The sequence below is a fragment of the Betta splendens genome, chromosome 2, assembly GCF_900634795.4.
Source record: "Betta splendens chromosome 2, fBetSpl5.4, whole genome shotgun sequence".
NCBI classification, from domain to species: domain Eukaryota; kingdom Metazoa; phylum Chordata; class Actinopteri; order Anabantiformes; family Osphronemidae; genus Betta; species Betta splendens.
Genome location: NC_040882.2, coordinates 20,401,582 through 20,422,724, shown reverse-complemented (window position 1 = coordinate 20,422,724; position 21,143 = coordinate 20,401,582). Strand labels below are relative to the sequence as shown.

At 44.1% G+C, this 21,143-nt stretch overlaps 2 protein-coding genes across 16 annotated transcripts; one reads left to right on the top strand and one right to left on the bottom strand.

Moving 5' to 3' along the window:
• Positions 1-886: 886 nt before the first annotated feature.
• phka1a (phosphorylase kinase, alpha 1a (muscle)) lies at positions 887-14,077 on the top strand. Of its 15 annotated transcripts, none has more exons than XM_029137351.3 (35): positions 887-1,178; positions 1,739-1,897; positions 2,054-2,101; positions 2,586-2,754; positions 2,849-2,931; positions 3,065-3,145; positions 3,949-4,047; positions 4,145-4,291; positions 4,404-4,457; positions 4,647-4,769; positions 4,861-4,956; positions 5,041-5,148; positions 5,249-5,327; positions 5,408-5,542; positions 5,641-5,750; positions 5,945-6,089; positions 6,171-6,249; positions 6,355-6,503; positions 6,644-6,805; positions 6,913-7,007; positions 7,150-7,295; positions 7,453-7,606; positions 7,760-7,918; positions 7,986-8,115; positions 8,197-8,298; positions 8,493-8,608; positions 8,779-8,814; positions 9,110-9,145; positions 9,364-9,399; positions 9,582-9,617; positions 10,433-10,477; positions 11,471-11,632; positions 11,837-11,890; positions 12,185-12,385; positions 12,465-14,077. In XM_029137351.3, exons 1-35 carry the CDS (start codon positions 1,101-1,103, stop codon positions 12,636-12,638), a joined length of 3,786 nt encoding a protein of 1,261 aa, XP_028993184.1. In that variant the 5' UTR covers positions 887-1,100; the 3' UTR covers positions 12,639-14,077. The 15 variants fall into 15 exon arrangements, with proteins under 15 accessions (XP_028993184.1, XP_028993177.1, XP_028993213.1 ...); XM_029137344.3 differs by having other exon boundaries at positions 8,779-8,820; XM_029137380.3 differs by lacking the exon at positions 8,779-8,814.
• Positions 14,078-16,606: 2,529 nt separating this feature from the next.
• On the bottom strand, positions 16,607-18,280 carry leap2 (liver-expressed antimicrobial peptide 2). The gene is made up of 3 exons (XM_029138439.3): positions 18,097-18,280; positions 17,817-18,001; positions 16,607-17,557 (listed from the first exon to the last, which is right to left on the bottom strand). Exons 1-3 carry the CDS (start codon positions 18,151-18,153, stop codon positions 17,503-17,505), a joined length of 297 nt encoding a protein of 98 aa, XP_028994272.1. The 5' UTR covers positions 18,154-18,280; the 3' UTR covers positions 16,607-17,502.
• Between the last annotated feature and the right edge of the window lie 2,863 nt (positions 18,281-21,143).

Here is a 21,143-nt window from a genome sequence, read left to right as displayed (position 1 = left end):
CAAGAAAACACCTTCAACATATGTAGTTCAGTTGTTCTCAATCCAATAAATGTTTGACTATATTGGTCACAAAATATGTTTTCTGCAGGTTTGTATACCGCACAAAATAATCTGTTTTCCACGAGTTTTTTTTTTAAGTTTAGCATCACAAACTTCACTTACTTATTTGTTTGTGTAAATTAAATACGAATAAAATCATTACAATTTGTATCACATAAAATAATGTAGGTAAAATGTTACAAATAAATCATAACCCATCAGTCGATCTGTTGTGTTAACACTGTAAAGTAAAGTAAATATTAGAAAGCGGTTACTTTGAGGCTTTGGGGTAAAACAGAGACGCCAGAAGCGGCCAACTTTATACCAACTCCAGTTTGTTTTCTGGTTGAATTTGACAGCGTCACAGCGGCTGTTCCTGTATTTCTACAAGCAGTTGTGTGCTGTTTTTAAGCCCGTCGTTCTTTCTAATTGCTTAGAAACTCTTTTCGGACATCAAGCTACCAGACAAAAAGAAAGCACTTCCGGTTTCCAAACGTACAAATGTGTCACAGATGCAACGATCCATTGCAAAATGTAATAATGCATTAAATAAATGAATACGTGTAGATTCTGTGTTACTAGTAAGTCTGTTAAATCATTATGATGCCCCACTTATATGCACGTGCATTAAATTGTACCTTAAAATTATGTTTATTTAAATCGTTGGTAATTCTGCCGTCTCCTGTCTCCAGTTGTTACTCTTGGTGTTTGGAGAGAGCTAAAAACATGCTGCTCGTGCTCACATTCGTATAATCAGCGTCGCCAGAGTTTTAAGGTTCAGAACGATTTCCTTTTTTTTTTGGGTCGCACGTGCTTTTACTTTGAAACCTGTGTGCACCTTTCCGGCTTCCTGTGGGGAACTTGGCGCAGCTTCAGGTTACAGCGCTGGATGGACCCTCGGTTTGTGGCCACCGTGAGCTGTGTTTGACGGCTAGGCTGCCGGCCGGGCTCCTGCTCGCCCTCGAACGAGCTCCCACCAGATATGACTCGATGATTTACCGCCTTCGTGTCGTCCACCACTTGCACACCTCCCGAAACGGAACTGAAGTAGAGTCGTCACCATGAGGAGTAGGAGCAACTCGGGCGTCAAACTGGACAACTATGCTCGGATAGTTCAACAAACTATCCTGAGGCACCAAGTAAGTGCTGGACGGGCGTGTGTGGAGCTGAACAGCAGACAGGCGAGCGAATGTTGTCACGCCTGCAGGAGCTGAAGTGTCTCTCATGTTTCGCAAGGCAGCAGCTTTTTAAAACACACGTTACACAAAGCTACTGTGAGTGTTTGCGTCACGTAAAGACGCTATGAGGTCGTTATTTACTCTCCTCAACCTGTGACTCGCTGCACTAGAAGATGTCAGTTTCGTGCTGCAGGTTTGTATGATGCCACAACCAGTCCTCCACCGGTCCAATAACCTCTACATGCACAGGCCTTACCTGGTCTGTTAATCTGTCACTACCACTAAATCTGGACCAAGTTGGTGCGAAGTCACCTTTTGAATGTGTTCAGGTCGATCCCTGCAGAGTGATCAGTGTCTGCAGGATGAGGGTCATTCATTATGCATACAGTTGAAGACAACAATGTTTTAGTGGGACATCGCAGATTTGGATAGAGGTCAGTTTCTGGCCTGGTCCAGATGTGCAGCCTCTCCTCGGCTCTAACCCTGTAGTTTCACCGTGGCCCTTGACCTCTGTGTGACAGGATCCGGTGACGGGTCTCCTGCCCGGCAGCCCAGATCACCCGGACGCCTGGGTCCGAGACAACGTGTACAGCGTGGTGTCGGTGTGGGCCCTCAGCCTGGCCTACAGGAAGAATGCCGACAGGGACGAGGACAAGGCCAAGGCCTACGAGCTGGAGCAGGTGGGTATCGCGTCACGTTCAATCCCTTCAGGTACCGCAGTGCAGAGTGCAGAGTGCACGGCACTGTCCGGGTTTCCTGTATCTCTGCCTGGTCAGAGAAATGTGAGGCGCGTGAAAGGCTGACATTTATGCGTTGTCTTCTGTTTCGGACTCTAGAGTGTGGTTAAGCTCATGAGAGGCGTCCTACAGTGCATAACGAGGCAGGTAGGTCATGATGAGCGGCTGAAACACACTTTTTACTTTTTGCTTTTCTCAGTATTACACACACATAAAGGTGATATTTTAGTGTGTTGGCAAACATTAAAATATTTAGATTTATACAGACAGGAACATTATTGTTTAAGAAGAATCGTGTGTCTACCAAGCGAATTTGAGTTCAAACTTTAGCCCTGTCCTTGGTCTCTATCACCTCCTGAGTCATGAGACAAATGAAAACATTAAAACAGTAATATTTGTGACTGTATCTTCACTTCTTTAACAATTATTATTATAAACAATTATTAAAAATAGCAGCTTTATTGACAAAATACCTGATGTATTTATTGTGGATAGGTGACATCTGTACCAATGTTTCACATCTGTCCCACATGTCTTCAGTTCACCTGCTTCTTTATTACTTTGCTGTGTTTCGACACTGATTTGATGACATCTTGTTGGGTTTATTCACTTCATCCCTCCGTCCCCCCAGCTGGATAAGGTGGAGAAGTTTAAATACACTCGGAGTACCTCAGACTCGCTTCATGCCAAGTACAACACCCGGACCTGTGCTACAGTTGTTGAGGACGACCAGTGGGGTCACCTGCAGGTCGACGCCACCTCTCTCTTCCTGCTTTTCCTCGCTCAGATGACTGCGTCTGGTAAATGGGAATCGTTTCTTTATCTGATGTGCTTTCATGTACATGGGGTTTACTGCTACAGCTCTGATACTCAGAATGTGTACATGTGCTGCAGGTCTTCATATTGTCTACACCCAAGATGAAGTGGACGTGGTTCAGAATCTGATGTTCTACATTGAGGCAGCTTACAAAGTGGCGGTGAGTGCTCATTGATTTCTGCTGCATTAAGCAGAAGGACGCAGTCAGAGTCAGTGTTTCAGTCTTCTCTTAATGCCTTGAGGAGCATTTGTGTTTCATTGATGGTGTTCTCCTTCTTTCTGATTCCTTACAGGATTATGGGATGTGGGAAAGAGGAGACAAAACCAACCAGGGCATCACTGAGATTAACGCCAGCTCCATAGGCATGGCCAAGGTTGGTACCCGCACATACTGTGAATACGATGACGTGTACTGTTTATGTAGGACGTTAATGGCCTCAGGAGAATAAGAGCTGAACCCACTAAGGCTGAACAGGTGCTCTAGTAAAGATCTCTGGCACGATGGAAGGTGTTTGGTCACTTGAGCAGAATTTCCTCTGACCTTTAGAAGACTGAGACTCTGGAACAGACCCTGGATCAGGTTGGACAAGTTCTGTGAGGGTAAATGTAAACGTGCGAATGCAGAGCCACTGTCTGATGCCTCCATATCCTGCAGTCAGAGAGAGATGAATGTTTTCGTTTGTCAGCAGATTGTTTTTAGCTAATCAAGAACATGTTTTATGATGCCGTCTAATGTTTTTTGGCAAACATAAAGAGCCACATGCCTCCGTTCTGGGGAAGTTATAAATCCTTGACAAACAATGTGGTGAAATTCTACATAATGCTGTCCTCTGTGCCTGATCCAGGACAGTCCTTGGCTGACAGCAGACGTGGTGTCAGGTTCTCTGTGGCCTTCTGAGAAATAACACAGCAGTTTAATTTAGGACTGCGGGAACATGATGTTCTCTGCTCTGTTCATGTAGCTTCATATTTGTTCAGGCGAAGAAGACAGATTTTATTTCAGCAATAGAGTTTGTATTTTGCATAAGCATAATATTTGGTTTTGTATGGAATGCGCTATAATATCACAGTTTACTAGTAGTTATGGCTACTGGTCAGCAGTTGTTTGATATTGTCTTTACGGTTTCAAACAGTTTACTTGTTCGTGATGCTCATGCAGCTGCTGTGTTTCCTCCAGGCAGCTCTGGAGGCGTTGGACGACCTCAACTTGTTCGGAGCTAAAGGAGGCCCTGGGTCCGTGGTCCACGCCTTGGCTGATGACATACAGCACTGTCAGGTACTTACAAAGCAGAGCAGTGAGGTCGACTTATGTGTCATCTAAAATTATCATCATCATCACAAAATGATTTCCTCTTTTGTCTTGTGTTCATCAGTCCATCCTGACCTCCATGTTACCCAGAGCATCTATCTCTAAAGAGGTGGATGCTGGAGTCCTGGCCATCATCTCATACCCAGCCTTTGCTGTAGAGGACATGAGCATAGTCAACATGACCAAGGAGGAGATCATCTCCAAACTGCAGGTGTGTTCATTGTTTTGGAAGCTTTACAGTCAGTACCAGCACGGCCCTGTCATACTGTATCTCATGCATTGTTAATCGCACTGAATGTAGGTTTCTCTTTCTCTCTTCTCAGGGTCGATACGGTTGCTGCAGGTTTCTCAGAGACGGACACAAAACACCTAAAGAGGTAAACAGCCATTGAATTTAGTTTCAGATTTTAGGTGCCCATTTGTTTGAGTATCAGTTTAATGTATTATTCATTACTATATTTCAAAAACTAATCCAACAAGTGGTTTTAAAAGAAAGGAGAGGAGATGTATTCTGTTGTGACTCATTCAAATCCTTGCTCAGCATCTCAATCTCTTTGTTTCTTCAGGATCCAAACAGGCTGTATTACGAGTCTGCAGAGCTGAAGCTGTTTGAGAACATTGAGTGTGAGTGGCCGCTGTTCTGGACCTACCTCATACTGGATGGCATTTTCATCAACAGCCCTGAGCAGGTAACAGACACCTGGGTGTGTGTTCAGAAGCGTCAGTCTCTGTAGGCAGTAACGTGACCCGTGTTGGTGTGAACGCTGCTCGTTGACCCAGGTCCAGGAGTACCAGGAGGCTCTGGAGGGCATCCTCATCAAACAGAAAGACGGGATACGGCTGGTGCCGGAGCTCTATAGTGTCCCGCCAGAGAAGGTGATGGTGATGCAGAAAGTCATGAGTTGATGTTTAGGGCACGGCTCCTTTTTAATGGTTATGTGTCCTTGTGTTTCCATTCAGGTGGAGGAGGAGTACATGAACCCTCACACTGTTCAGAGGATTCCTATGGGCAAATGTCCTCTGAAATGGGGTCAGTCTCTGTATGTCCTGGGTAACCTTTTGAGTGAGGTGAGTTCTCATTAGCCAAATGTGAGATCTCTATCTATTCACAGTAAGTCGTCCTTTGAATCACCAGATTAGACTTTTCATTGGCTGTGTCATTATACAGGGTTTCCTCGCCCCCGGAGAAATTGACCCTCTCAACCGGCGTTTCTCCACCATCCCTAAGCCTGACGTGGTTGTACAGGGTCAGTTCTCTTGGAAAGTGAACGGTGCCAATTGATATGCAGTGTTCTTTTGATTGGCCAACAAAGCTGTGCTCTTGCAGTGTCCATTCTTGCAGAGACTGAGGAGATTAAAGACCTGCTGCTGAAGAACGGTATCGATGTGGAGACTGTGGCCGACATCCATCCCATCCACGTGCAGCCCTCCAGAGTCCTCAGCCACATTTACGCCAGACTTGGTACAATGTCACACAGGGACAATTGTTCTAGCTGCTGCCTGTTTGTGGCTGCTATACAGTAAAGGATAATAATCAGTTGTGCCCCTCCTTTGTTTTAGGCCGTAACACGAGGCTGGGTCTGACCGGGCGACCTTACAGGAGGATCGGAGTGCTGGGAACCTCCAAGTTATACATCATCAGGAACAACATCTTCTCATTCACACCTCAGGTAATGCACAGCAATGAGGTTCTTAATGCAGTCATGGTAAATCAGCTTTTAGGAAATACTATATTAACTTGCTTACAGTACTGTAATATATTGATTTTAAGTCCTGGATTATGATGCTTACTACAGTATATCATCAGACTGCAACATTTAAGACAATTCTGTTATGTCTCTGTCTGGTTTGTGCAACGCTGCAGTTCATTGATCACCAGCAGTTCTACCTGGCGTTGGACAACAAAATGATCGTGGAGATGTTGAGGACAGAAATCTCCTACCTGTCTTCCAGGTGGAGAATGACCGGACGACCCACCGTCACGTTTCCCATTTCACAGACCATGTTAAGTGAGTGTGGAGCTGCATGTTGGCTGAGGATTATGTGAAGCATCTGCAGTTTCATTAAGGATATATTGTTGTCTGTTTTAGCTGAAGATCACCTAAACCTGGACCCTGCAGTGTTGGCTACACTGAGAAAGCTACAGGACGGATATTTTGGAGGTGCAAGGTGAATTGTTAGTGAAGTACTGTACAACACAAACCTAAATCTGCTTATGCCAGTTTTGAAGACGCAGTGCTTGAGGTTATGTCTCCCCTTGTCCTCCCTCTGTAGGATCCAGACAGGGAAGCTGTCTGAGTTCTTGACCACTTCCTGCTTCGCTCACCTTAGTTTCCTAAATGTGAAGGGTCCTGGTGGCTTGGGCCACCGCGACGACGATGATGATGACGATGGATATGTGCATGAGCTACGTCATGATGATGGTGAGAACAAAAAAATCACACATAAGAACATTTGTAAACATTTGTGAAACAAAACTACTACTTTTTTCTGTTATGTTCAATGTTTGTATTTTGATGTACTGTACATCCTGTCTTTATCTTTGCTTCTTCTTCTTCCGTAGATGCTGACGACCTCGCTCAATACCTGGATCACCTCATGGCCCACGCTGCTCCCAAGAAGGCCAAACAGCCCGTTAAAGGACTGGGCAGGTTCAAAGCTGTAGCCACTAAAACCAAGGAGATGGTGACTCTGATGAACAAGGCACAAGATCTGAATGTGCACAGTGAGTGGATCCATCACCGTAAACACAGACCAGTGTCTTCGCGTGCAGAGGTGACCAATATTTGGCGCTAATAGTTCTCACAGTCTACCTTTTGTGATGCTTTTCAGATGTTAACATGTACCTGCCGAGCAAACTGTTTCGGTCTTCTCAGCCGTCACTCAACCTAAATCTCCCAGACTCCACTGCTCCACAAGAAACTCAGGTTGATCTTCTGTTTATTTTCTCTTTTTATTCACATAGTTTTCTTCCCTAAATGTGATGAACCCTCCAATAGCAATATGATTTGATGTGCGAGAACTTGAACTCTGTGCTTTTGTTCCTACGTCTCTCTCTTGGTGCCTCAGACTCCAGAGGTGTCGGTCTCAACAGAGAGCGGTATCCCCCGGGATGCTACTGGAGCCATCGATTACAACGCTTTGGTCCAGCTGCTGAAAGACACACAGAGTCTCCAGGACCAGGCTGACATCCTATTTATCCTCTTCAAAGACAAGTGAGGCACTAATTCTGATAGAGCCCTGTTGTGTTAATCAGTATTCTGATCAGTGTTATTCTTTGAGCTGTTTCAGGTTGCAGAGACATTAGATGATGGTGTGTTCCCAGTTGTGCTCTCACTGGGAAGCTGTCCTCATCAGACTGTGTTGTTACAGGGGTATGGATTGGGACACGCGTCTGCATGGGATAGGCTCCACGGTGAGATCACTGCTGACCGAGCTGTATGAGAAAGTAGGTGAGCTCAAGCAGTGGGGCCTCATCAGGATGATCTCCGGCATTCTAAGGAAGAAGGTGGAGGAGCTTGACTCGGTATGACACAGATGAAGCTGTAGATGCTCCAATAAATCCTAGAGTTTAATCTGGTCAATATGAAATGTAGTAAAACCAGATAGTAGATAGTAACCTTGTGTTGCCTTGTGTATTAACACAGCCCTTCTCTGATTGGATGTGGTCTGTCCATAGGCCTGCTCTGATTTACTGGCTCACCAGAAGCACCTGACTGTGGGTCTCCCTCCTGAGCCCAGAGAGAAAACCATCACCGCTCCAATCCCATTAGACCAGCTGGCTGCTCTGATCGAAGAGGCCAGCGACAACAACATCAGCGTGGCCATACTCACCCAGGTTAGTCTCACCCTCCACTGTCAGTTAGTCGTTACGTGCTGTTCCTAACCGTTCCTCCCCCCTGCAGGAGATCATGGTTTACCTGGCGATGAGCATCCGCACTCAGCCTCGTCTGTTCAGTGAGATGTTTCGACTGCGTGTCGGTCTCATCATTCAGGTCATGGCCACTGAATTGGCCCAGTCACTCAACTGCTCAGGTAACGAGTTACATACAGGAGTGATGTTCAGTCAGTCAATGGAATAAAAAAAACATTTTTTTGTAAACAATTGGGTTTTAGGAGAGGAGGCTACAGAAAGTTTGATGAGCATGAGCCCTTCTGAACTGAAGAGTCTCCTCCATCACATCCTCAGTGGGAAGGAGTTTGGGGTCCAGCGTAGTGGTGAGTCATTAATCATCGGCTTAACAGTAACCAACCTTTGGTTATCTGTTAGCCAGTGTTAGAGTACATAGTATGTATCGTATAATCATTTACTATAATGTACTGTATGTATTTAAAATGATGATACAAACAACAGCAGCCTATGAATTATATACTTGTGTCTCTAACCTCTTCCGTTGTTTTTCCTGTCTCAGTGCGAGACATGGATTCTGGGGTCAGTCCAGCCATCTCCATTCATCACCTAGGCAACGTCGGCGCCACCAAGAGCGAGCGAGCCGGCATCAGCAAACTGAAGAGTGACATTAAGATGGTAGGAGCTTCTGCCAGTCCACTCAAAATACTGTACTTCAGTGTCGACAGGAGTAGGGACTTAATTTTCACCACTAGACTTAAGTGAGAGATGTGTGTTCCCTTAAAGTGCTGCTAACACCAGAACTGGTTAAGAGTGTCTTATTGTGACTGACACTTGTCTTCTTGCAGCTGGAGCACAGGTTGTCTTTGACGGATCCGAGTAAGGTGATGGTGTGTAAAGATAATGATCCAATAAACGCTTATTCACCTGGCTGCAGCTGCTGAATGATCTGTTTAAAAATGAAATGCTGCCGTGCTTTGGTGGACATAATTAAATAACTAATTCATGGGATTTCAATTTGCAACAATAGTTGTTTTTTTTACATACAAAATCAAACCTAGAGGGCAATGAATGAATGGTTGTGGTTAATATAAATGAATATGAATCTGCAGTTTTAAATAAATCACCACATCATCTGATTGACTGTGATTTATTTATAACTAGGCTTCTATGTTGCAGGCGGAGCACAGGTTGTCCTTGGCGGATCCATTCAAGGTTAAATAGTTTCTCACTATTCTTTCAACAAATTTCCAAAATGTTTCCTATAGAGACAACAATATATGTTTGGAAATCCAGGTTCTGGTCTATGTGTAAATGCCATTGCAGTGTAGACGATAATAATGAGACCATGTGACACGACTGAAAGCTACCGAATGAGTAATTCTGAATTCAAGCACAACTTGATAACGCTGCTTGTTTTTTTTTTAATCCAGGACCCGAGGTTGTCTTTGACAGATCCAGCTTTAGAGGTGATAATGGTGTTGTTGGGTTTATTCACCTGGATGTGGAGTGGTTCTAATAATGATGAGAGCATAACATTAACTCCTCAGTGGCTTTGCTTTTGGACAGAAGTGTGTCTTTGCTGATACAACTAGCAGTAGATGGTCAACACGCAGTTGGTTTGCCTTTCATTGTGTCTCCTTTGTTGCAGATGGACCGCAGGGTGTCTTTGACTGAGGCAGTCAAGGTGATGATGACAATATAGGATTAGAATCAGGAAGTAGGAGACAGGGGATTTGATGAAGTAGGGTTCAAACGTGAATTCTGCAGTCAAATCACAGGCCTTTAATAGAGCTGATCAGAGGGACTGTGCTGATTGTGTTGGTGATTGGCCCTGGCTTTTATCCTGTATTTCCTGCTGATGGGAAGAATTTAGGCTCTTGGTGATTTGTTTGTACTTTAAGTTGGTTTGAAAGCCAAATCAAAGCTCCTTTCAAGCTGACAGCGATAATAAATTTGCTTTCTGGGTGTTGGTTAATCAGCAAGAATCGATCAAAATCAATTAATTGATTTCAATCAAGTACAAATAAAGATATTTTTTATTAAGTATGTTTCTGAAGCTGTAACTACTCTCTTTTAATTATTAGTCTGTTCAGTGATTGATTGATCAAATCAAATTTAAATCCTAATAATTCATTTATTTAGACGAAATAATTTCTTTGACTGGGGTCCAAGTAAAGTAAAACAAGGGTTTTGAAGTAATTAACCTCTTGTTCTAGTTCTAGGGTAAATGTTGCCCGTCTGCTCGTTAACTTGCCGTTACCTGATTCTTTTTTTTTTCTTCTAACTTCATTCTAATCTCTTCTCATCTTTATTGTGGTTCACGCATGATGTGATTTTAATTTTTCAGCCATGTAAACAGCCAGGGGTCACTGGCCGTGGGGTTGATCCGCCGTCATTCATATTTAGATCCATGACTCATCTTTGATTAGTCTTTTTCTTCATTTTATTGATGTCTTTCTTCTTTTTTCTCCTCCATCCTCTTCTGTTCCTTCTTTTCAGGGCTGGAGGTCTCAGTCAGTGGACATAGAAAGCATTGACCCTGGGGTAAAGATCCGTCTAATTAATCAGCACTTTGATGCCATATTTTTATACTACCATATGTACTAAAACGGTCTAATAACAACCGTGAACATCATCCACAATCTCTGCATTTACCTGCATACAATTCAACTAAACCAACTGATCTTCTCCCTACAACCATCATTCAAACTAACCTTAACAGCTCTCCTCACCAGGTGACTCAACACCTCACTTCTCTGCTGACATGTTTGCACTGACTTTGGTGGGAGCCTCTCTCAGGTTCAGAGCTCTGACACTCGCTCAGAGTGGTCAACTCAGCAGCGTCTTCCTATTTGAACACTTATCTACTGACAAACCCTGCTTGATCAGCAGCTTCACTCCTAACAGTCTAGATTTACCTCCTCACCACCTGCATGCAAGTCTGTCCTCACTCCTATCCTGATCTGTTCAACCGTAATTGGATGGGTGATGATATTTCCTCATCCTCTGGGTGTTTCTGATGTACCACACGAAGGAGACTGGAACATAATGTTTTATTCCAAGAATCAAAGATTGATCAGTTTATTCTCACAGCCAGCAGATCATTTGTAGCTATTACGACACTGTTTCCTTAAGATGTTTCTAAGACAACACATTTACAGGAGAGGCATGGATTCTGGGCGTGAGGTCACAGGGATGGCTGACTATTATCTTTGACTGTTGAAATATAATCAGTCCGTCCTGCAGTCATTGTAATGGACATTTGTTTCAAATCAGAAGACAAGATGAAAACATATTGAAACTGAAGAATGTAGCTGGCACCTACAATAACATCCTATGAAATTGAAAATCTTAGACCTCTGGTATTCTTGCATTTACGTGATAAGTCTGATGAAGGGTTTTACCTTTTACTTTGTTTCCTTCTTTTATTCATGTCCAAAACTAATTCTAATAGCTTTTGTCTACAGATGAGGAAAGAGGTTTCTGCTCTTGCAGATAATACTGAGCTTTAAGCCGTGTTTTTGTTGTCTTTTTCAGAGATACAGACTGCCGTCCTTTGAATCACTGGACATTCCAGACTCGATTCCATTTGCCAAAGACACCAGACACGGTCAGTGGCTGCGGAGGAGACGTCTGGACGGGGCGCTGAACAGAGTCCCTGTCGGGTTTTACCAGAAGGTCTGGAAGATCCTGCAGAAGGTCAGTCTGCACATAAACAGCCTGATGGAGGCTGTTTGCAGATTATCACTTCAGATAAACATTTTTTATTATGTGGATAGTTCTTTAGCCTGCAGGAAATTATAAGGAGGATGCAGGTTAAATGCTCCAAAATGATGGGGTTGTGAGAAACTGTTGATTCTCTGAAGTAATGACCATAGACATTAACTGTTGTTACTATTCCAGTGCCATGGTTTGTCCATCGAGGGGTTTGTTCTTCCTTCTTCAACCACCAGGGAGGTAAGACATCCATGAGCTGCCACATCCAGTAGAGGTTACTGTAAAAATATACTGTTGAAGATTGAATTATTTGTTTGTTTCTTTCTTTTAAAAATTATTTTTGAGATATCGAACAGTTGCCATAATGCTATTTTTGGCAACATGAATATAATTGGCTAAATAATATTATTTTAGTGATGCCAGAAAATGATTAACTGTGTAAATTAGACAAATGCGTCAAAGACCCTGTGATTGGTATTTCTTTTTGTTTGTCCTCCTACAGGGTGTGTTGATATTCAAGTCTTTCTTTTCCAGATGACCCCAGGTGAGATCAAGTTCTCTGTCCATGTGGAGACGGTTCTGAATCGCGTCCCTCAGCCCGAGTACCGGCAGCTGCTGGTGGAGGCCATCCTGGTCCTCACTATGCTGGCAGACGTGGATATCCAGAGCATTGGCTCCATCATCCACGTGGAGAAGATTGTTCACATTGCCAACGACATGTTCTACAAGGATCAGGTTCGACTCACATCACACACAAATATACAGTAAAACTCTGATGTCCACACTCTTATTGTATCTGTCCTCCCTTCTCCAGATGGACCTGGGGGCAGAGGAGCACATCCTAGAGAAAGACCCAGCCACGGGGGTGTGCAGGCTGCTGTACGACAGCGCCCCCAGTGGCCGCTTTGGTAGCATGACCTACCTCACCAAAGCGGTGGCGGTGTACGTGCAAGACTTCCTGCCCAGCGGGGCGTGCGCTGTGCAGTGAAAGGATGCTGTGATGGACCAGAGCAGGTGTGAAACCACTGGTGGATGACGTTGAAGCTGAACCATAAAATAGAAGAAATAGTAAATAAAAAATAGGATTTGTGTAGTGGATCAGCGACAGACACGGGAGAACCTGGTGGTGCGAGACATGTTACAGTAGGTGTTAATATTTAGAGCCACACTAACTGGTTAGAGCCTTTGTTGCAGCTAAGCTAAGCTAACTAACTGGCTAATGGCAGCAGCTAACTGAGCAAGATCCCATGAAAGTCTAAACAAGAAAGTGTGTCTTTATAAATGTTTTTTCTTTTATGATAGTGAAACGGTGGGTGAACATAAGCAGGACTTGTTTTCTAATGTGTGTGAGATGGAGCATGAACTGTTGAAAAGCTTGGAAGGTCAGACACTCGTTACAACACTTAGTAGGTTATATGTGAGATCAGATCCAGTTTAATAACAACTCTTTGGTACAAATAGCAGACATAGTTTCATAGTTACGTCTTTAAAGTGAGGAGCCTCCACTTCATCCACAGACGAACCACGGAGCTGTTGCAGCTGTTAAACCAACCTGAAACACATCAGGACACATCTGCATTTTTCTGTATCTCACTGTAGCCCATCGCACTGGAAACCTAGTTTTACAAACTCTGAGGACTTAATGTTCTTTGTTCAGTCTAATTTATTGTCACAAGTATGTTAAGACTGTGGTTCATAAGACTCACTTCATAAGACCCTTTGGATAACTCAAGTCTTATTTATTATGTAATGGAAACAAACATAAATAATAGACAACATACAGAATGAGTTTGTCACTATAAGATAGACGTGTCTTAAAGAGAACTTGGATTTCTCACTTGCCTTCACATTGTTGCACTTGTAATAGAATGAAATGACTACTGGAATGTTGATGCAGAAATTGAGTATGAAATTGCACAGAAATCAAAATAAGGAGAGATTATATTTTTAATTGGATAGAGGTTTAAGCTTTTAGGGTCTACAGTAGGGTACATATACAGTAGGTGTGTTCATATAGGTGCTGAAGCAAAAAAGTGCAATTCAGAGAAATGCCTTAACTTCTTAAACATGGTCATGAGCTGATGTGGAATTGTGCTTAGTGTATGTAAGAATTAATGCTGCTTAGATTTGTTTCTTTATCACTGGTGTATTTTAGCCATTATTCTAACCCTCACTGTCAGCTTAAAAGAGAAAACATGACTAAGCTGTATTTGAATATGAAATGCGTAATAATAATAACCACCTGATAGGACAAAGACGTGAGTGTCACACTCCACATGAAGGCAAATGATCAGACAGTAAAGTGTGTTACATCAAGCACAGGAAGCAGGTCGTGAAGTTCATGTCACTGCTTTAACAGTTTGAACAAACCTGTTGTTGGGCGTTTTTGTTTTTGAAATGACTTGTCTAATAAAATAGGGAAATAGATGTGCTACATGTGTGTTGTCTTTGTTATATTTCATTTTCTGGCTCTCGTTTCAGTTTAGAGGTTCCTTTTCTAGTTCAGCCCTTGCTCCATATCTCGACCTTGTTGTGTTAATGGAGTCGAGGATGTGCCTGCTCCCAGTTATGGGGCTTTTTCTCAACTTTTATAAGTCTCCTCATCTCCTAAGAATGTGATTCTTGTGTCAGACTGTCCAGCAGGAGGAGCTACATGTGCACAGACTGACTCCAGCATCAGTTTAACGTCTGGGCTGCAGGTCAAGGCCAGTAGGGAGAATGTCAACACCTTATCTGCCCTGTGAAATTTGTACCACAATGAGAAGAACGGCTTCAGGGCCAGAAAGGCTTTACTGTTGCTTCCCCGTGTCTGACTGCTGGATCCTTTTATCTGACACTGCCAGGGTTAGTGAAAGCCTGCACTCATTATCTGCCATAAATATTTCTTACTTTAGCTCATGTGTCACGTGTGGCAAAAAAAACAAATGTTTACATGTTAAATCTAACATTTATGTTGACAAATGTGAGAGACTCCGTCTTTAGGATTTTCCATTTAGCTGGTAGTGAGAAAGCAGAGACGGAAGGTTCCCCTGTCTCATCACAGTGTAAAGTGAATGTACAATAAGATGAGTCCTCCATCACTGCCGTGTTCAGTTGGTACCAGGAATCAAGTGTCTGAGCCATTCAGGTCTCACCTGGAACAAATCTGCATCATCATAACTAATCAGGTGCACACAATGACAGACAGAAGATACTGTAACTAGATGGTTAAATGGACAGTTCCAGCAGCTGTGGTTGATTTAACCTGCACAGACAGTGAATGTGGCTAAAACCTGGTGTCTGGATTATTTATTGTCTACAGGACACAACCTTTTGCACCTGTTTCTCCAAACCAGATAAAAATAGAAGGAAGACTTTGCTTTACCATTATTATTAAACATAATCTTTCTCTAACTGTTGTGCTGCATCGTGGCAGAAAATGCACTGTCAAGGTTTATTTTACTGATTGTCCATTATCACCATTATTATGTTAGGAAAGAAGCTTTTTTATCTGATTGGGTGCAGAGGTGTCTCACTATGTCTGGCACCTCCACGGATGCTGATGACTGAATGAAAGCAGAAACTACCTCCACAGGACACAGCGGAGTTTCTCAGTGGGAAACAATTATTGTGTGCAGACATTTTAAATCTGCAGCCTGGGACATTAGTCAGCGATGACCCATCCGCTGCCTGCCACTCTTCAGACGCCACAGTCTCGTTACCAGATCCGCTCTGTCACGCGGGCCGAAGCGGGGCTCGCGTGGAGAACACTGTGTGCGAGTGAAGCGAGCCAGATGACTCCTGCTCAGACCGCGTTAGGTGGATGGCGAAGTGGAGGAAATGGCCAAGTTCACAAACAAGGAACAGTAAACACATTTTTAAAGCCCAGCTGATATTAGCATTGAGAGTGGACGGGAGATTTCCATCACGGCATCGTCCCAGTTACACGGAGAGTAGCGCCTGTGGGCCGACATGCCAGAACCAAACGAGTGTCAGATCCAAATTATTATTATTACAGTAACTGAATGAAGATCAAATGGTTTTGATTTGAGGCACATGTATCACCTTATTAAGCAAATTTTAAAATAAAATTGCTTTTTCCTCCACATCCAACAGTCTTTACTGATCTGCTGTAGCTTTAGACTTGAGTTACTGTTGTTATTACAGCAGACTGTTTAATTTAGCATCTTGAGAGTAAGCGTTCTGTGTTCAGCCCTTCGTTCGCCTTGTTGTCGTCCTTGCATCTTGGTGTTTATAGTTATTATACTTTGACCTGGAACATCTTAGTGTTTTTTTGTGCCAGGGTTGATAACTTGACAACTACTCATGCTCCCAGATGAACCCGCGCTATCGAATCCCTGCACATTCTTCCCGCAGCCGCTGCTCCACACTTGGCTCAGCTCCACCGTTGTGAAAGAGTCAACGTCTGAACGCCAACAGCTGTTTGACCTTTGACCAGCGTCTGCAGCCTCCGTGCAGCAGCCGGTGGAAGAGTCTCCTGCCACATATTACAAACGGGTTCGGCATCAGAGCCACAGCCAACAGGAAGCGACGTGTCGTGGGGAAACATGCTGAACGAGTTGCTGAGCTTCATGGGACGTTTTGTGTTCGCAGGTCGCCCGTTTCCAGAAATCGAGGCTGCTAATGTGTTACATCCACACATTGTCTTTACAAGCAAAGCCAACCATCCAATCAGAACATCATGAGCCTGTTTGATAATGATCTGACTTTACAGTAGTTAAACTTCATTAACGTGACATATTTAAAATAAATCCAGAGGCCAAGTTTTTTTCTGATGCCTTTATTTCACTTTTAACTTACATGTAGGTAACATAGTACATACAGTGGATAGTGCACAGTACAACGATAGATCAGCTTCAAAGTGCAGTTCTCCCCAGACACTGATTCGAGAAAGATTTGATATGAGCAAAAACATTTTGTTTTTGGCTGAAAAAAAAGGACAAATTCATTTTGGTAATTGATTATTTTAAAAACAACTCTAGCATCAACAAATGTAAAAATAGTAAATATATTAATGCAAACTGATACATTTGGATACAAACAGAAAACAATAAATAAAATATCCATTTCATAAAATGATGTGGATGTTGCATTTGCATTGTCTGTGTTATGTGGCCATGGTTCGATAACTGTGCCCATTTTAAATACAAATGACGATGGGCTTGTGCATTGTTATATTGTAACCACTGCTCCTTTTCTGTACTTTGTCTGAGCTGCAGGATTCTATTCTTCCACTTTTCAACTTGATGATTTTAATCACAGATCTCTGCTCCTTCTACCATTATAATAATAATAAACCCTTCACTGCTGGTTGGTCAGATTTTTAAAGTCGTCAGACGACTCACGTTCATTAGTGAAGATGTGTTTGGTCTCGGACGCTATCGGTGAAACCACGGGCTGTGATGAATAGCACCGGCTATCAGCTGTGCAGACATTGATCTTAATTATATAATGGCAGAAGTTGGTTCAAGGCCACGGTGGCTCTGAAGTTTGCTCTGCTGTGGAACTAGAGCACAAGTTTGGTCCATTAACAGTCAAAGATTTTTGCTTGTTTGTAGCTTTGGTGAAAATCTGTGAATGGTTTGAGAAAAACACAGAAGATTTCAAGTATAAATGAGTCAGACTGACTGACTCCCCTCCCACATTTATGAACTTTACATATGAACCTGCTGCTGTTATTTCAACCACTTTTCTCATTTTGAACTCTAGCTGGAGCAGTGAACATTCAATAAGTGCGTGCTAAGCAAATGTTTGTTCATATTTGTAGTTTTGGACGTTCGTTAGCTACTGAATAGAACTGAAGACCTGGATCAGTTTCCGTCCCAATCATCCACAGCCGCCGAAACGGCTGCCTAGTACTTGGCAGCTTCTGAGGAGGAGTGATGGCTGGTGGAGCAGTGTCCCGCCCTGAGGAGCACACACACAATCCCTTCACTTTCACACAAACCGTTTTGGTTTGGAAATATTTTAGAAAATCCTGTCATGTTTCCTTTTCTGCCTGTTTTCTGTAAATAATGTGACTTTGTTCTGTACAGCTACAAATTGCACCATGTCTCTACCTGTACCTGTGCTACAACATCTTATTGAGCTTGTTTTAGACGAGTCATGTGCAAACTAGAATTGAATAATGCGCTCATTCATCCTGTGCCTGTTTCAAATCGCTCACCTGCAGATTCCCGTGGTGCATTCGTAGTTGTTCTGGCAGAAAGCCCCGAGCGGTTTGCTGTTCATGATCCTCCACAGAGGGGTCATCCGAGCCGCTCTCCGCAGCGTCTGGACCCTGTCGCCCCCCCTTGAACGTGGACTCTGCTCAGGGCTGGACAGCTGAGAGCCCAGTGGACCCGCGCACACCTGGACACGAGCGTTAAAAAGTCACAAAACCTCAGAAAAGAACAAGCAGCAGTTGTGAACAATGTCTAAACATGTAAATGATCCACCTCACTCACCTGCTGAGTCAGCACGAGCAGCACAAAGCACAGAATCGCCGTCGTGTTCTTCTGCATCTTTGCTTATTCCACTTGTTGGCTGCTATGGAGGCTTCTTCTTAGCGACCAGTCAACCTTTCTCGTTCTGTCAGTGAGGGGGTTGAGCGTTGCAGCTGGAAGCGAACTCAGCTGTCGCTCTCTCTGGGCTCTTCTTTATATAGATAGGCCCTGATCCCAGAAGGAGGGGAGGAGGGGGTGAGGGAGGGAGAGACGCCATGCACGCTGCATCCACCCTCACCCCTTTCTCTCTCCTTATCTTGTCTCCCGGCCAAAATGTGACATTATGCATATTTCTCAATACAGAGTCCAAGTTCGGACTTGTTAAGTTCATCTCAAGGGTCCAGACGGTGATGATAGTAGGATTTATTGCCAGTGGAGCGGCAGGTCCACTAAAAACACCCACATCTCCGCTCAGGTGGGGTTTTCCTCAGTGTATTTGGTCCCTGTGATGCCAGATGACCATCAAAACCTGTGGAGCCAGACACAGCACATGACACTCTGCATGTAGAAGGAGGTCAGACGCGAAGGGATGGTGTGTGCGAATGAACTCGCAATAAGATAAGAGTTTATCGACCGTTAGCCGACTTTATCTCCGGCTCCCGATGCCCCTGACGTGACGTAATCGTCCCGATCCGCTCAGGCGGCGGAGACGGCGTGAATGTGGTTTACATAAGCAGACGCAAGCGGGCTGAGCGGCCCGGCACGTGTGCACCGTCTGGGCCCGACGCTCGCATGCACGCAGACGCACCCACACACCTGAGGAGGGTGGGCTGTGGTTGCTTTGGTTACAAATGCAAAGATCGGCACCTTCAGCCTCTACACTGATCATACAGTGCGTCTGAGACGGAGATGAATGAATTGTGGCCAGGACAAAACCATCTACATCAAATATTGACACACTGGTGGTTTCATGTATCCATGGTTGGACCATGTTATGTTTATTGTATTCATAACAGAGCAGCAGCAGGGACCAAGTCCAGTCCTAAGGTCACACGCTTGTTAAGGCGAGTCACAGAAATGTTCCTGATGCTCATCGTTGCACACGTGAGCCAGCGGCCACATGTAACCGGCTCCACACAGGTTCAGGCGTCCTGCATTAACAGGGCACAGCAGAGAGGAGGTGTGGTTTACAGGAGCTTTGACGCCATTTTAGTGCTGTGAATCGACACCGCGATCGATGGAGACGCCGTCGATGGTGTCACGTATTAGTGGGTCAGTGAGACAAAGGTGGCGGCGCCGGCGTGTTCACGTGGCGTGAGAATCACAGGCCTGATGAAAACCAATGCGGAGCCTCGTTGAAGGGTCTTGATGTGGCAGCGCGATGGGTCAGAAGGTCAACGGCTGCTGCTTTTGACAAAGAGGCTGCTGAAGACACATTCAGGGAGCACAGAGTTAATCAGAGCTCTGTTAAACTGCAACACACCACAGCAACAGGATCACAAATGGATGTAGTTGTAGGGGTCAAAGGGCGGAGGGATGTAACGGAAGGTTCCAGTAAGATGTTCATGACTGACAGACCCCCAGAGGTTCACAGGCCTGTCAGGAAGCCTCACACTGCTGAGCATGACTCACTGCAGCCTGAGCAGCTGGAAGCTGAAGCAAAACGCTCGGTGAGGCGTTAGGATGCAGTGGTCATGAAAGCATCAAACAGAAAGAAACAAGTGGGGAAAAACTGTATTTATCGAACATGAATGCATCATAATTCACTTAGTCCACATCCACACACACACACACACACACACACACACACACACACACACACACACACACACACACCTGCTGGATAGAATATGCTGTGTGGTCTGGGCTGCATGCAGCACTGTTACATGTAATCTGCTCATGACCTCATCTGTGAGAGGCGACGTTCACAGAACTGTGAACCCAGCAGTTCCTATAAATGTGCTCAGGCCTTGAATCAAAGCCAGTAATCATCAGATAGTGGATGTGGTGATAGTTCATCTCTTATCGCTCCTGGGAGGTCAAACCTTCAGTAATATTAACTAAGAATATTAAGAAATGAAACCAAATGACTGGAGGATCAACATATTCAGACCAGCAACAAACCAAATTCAGTTCAGAAGATCCTTACATTTGCATTTATTATATGCTAAGAAACATATTTATAGAAATATTAAATTTGATTTATTACAGTATGTTCACGTGTCCTAGATGTTTTAAAAGCTTCAACATATTTGGCCCAGGAGAAGCTACAGTGTCTCTGCTCTGGTTTTAATACCACAGCCTTGGCTCAGTGAGAGACTCAGGTGTTCGAGGAGCTGTAATATTTAAACAGATGAAAAGCCGACAGCACGTAGTGTTATTTAATTGGTTTCCGTATGCATGAACTCACTGTTGACTTGGACATTTTCTTGGCTGTTCTATTTTCCTGTGTTCTGTAAAACTGCCAGCCGTCAGTGAACTGACCCCAGGTTCATGCGTACAGGCTCCGCAGGGTCGACGCTCGTCTGCAGAGTCACACGGTCTGAGCTGCTCGTTACTAAACGCCTCATGTTTGAATGAATAGTTCAGATCATTTTAAGTTAGCTCTAAATAAACATACTGTAAAAACACATTGATCTGGTGGGTGAATTAGCTTATAAAAGGAAGCTTCCAGTAAGGTAAACTGAAGCAGTGTCTGGTCGTCACCTTCATCATCATCATCTTCATCACGCGTCACCTGGACTCTCCTCCGTCACAGAAGCGCTGGTGTTCTGACCTTTGAGTGCTGCGCAGCGTCACTTCCCCTCGGTGGAAGACTTCAGAGGGTGACGTTTACTGGAAGCGCTCGGGCTAAAGTGTCCTTCAGTCAGATGACTTCAGCATCTGTCACAGGAAATTAGGGTGAGATGGGAAAGGCAGCGCAGCCACACACACATATGAAGTCCCTCGAGGAGACAGGGAGGTTCTGTAAAAACAATGATTTACTGTCACCCAGTTATGAAACATTATGGTAACAGGGCAGAGACACATGACGCTGCTCCAACTGCTTATTTATTTCTCATAAATAC

What these genes read in the sequence shown, in the direction of transcription:
- leap2 (XM_029138439.3), bottom strand. Translation starts at nt 18,153, where the DNA reads ATGCAGAAGAACACGACGGCGATTCTGTGCTTTGTGCTGCTCGTGCTG. An exon ending in TGCTCGTGCTGACTCAGCAG is followed by an intron (nt 18,002 to 18,096) that starts GTGAGTGAGGTG and finishes GCTCGTGTCCAG; the next exon opens with GTGTGCGCGGGTCCACTGGG. An exon ending in TGCACCACGGGAATCTGCAG is followed by an intron (nt 17,558 to 17,816) that starts GTGAGCGATTTG and finishes TGTGCTCCTCAG; the next exon opens with GGCGGGACACTGCTCCACCA.
- phka1a (XM_029137344.3), top strand. Translation starts at nt 1,101, where the DNA reads ATGAGGAGTAGGAGCAACTCGGGCGTCAAACTGGACAACTATGCTCGG. An exon ending in ACAAGATCTGAATGTGCACA is followed by an intron (nt 6,806 to 6,912) that starts GTGAGTGGATCC and finishes GATGCTTTTCAG; the next exon opens with ATGTTAACATGTACCTGCCG. An exon ending in CCTTGGCGGATCCATTCAAG is followed by an intron (nt 9,146 to 9,363) that starts GTTAAATAGTTT and finishes TTTTTAATCCAG; the next exon opens with GACCCGAGGTTGTCTTTGAC.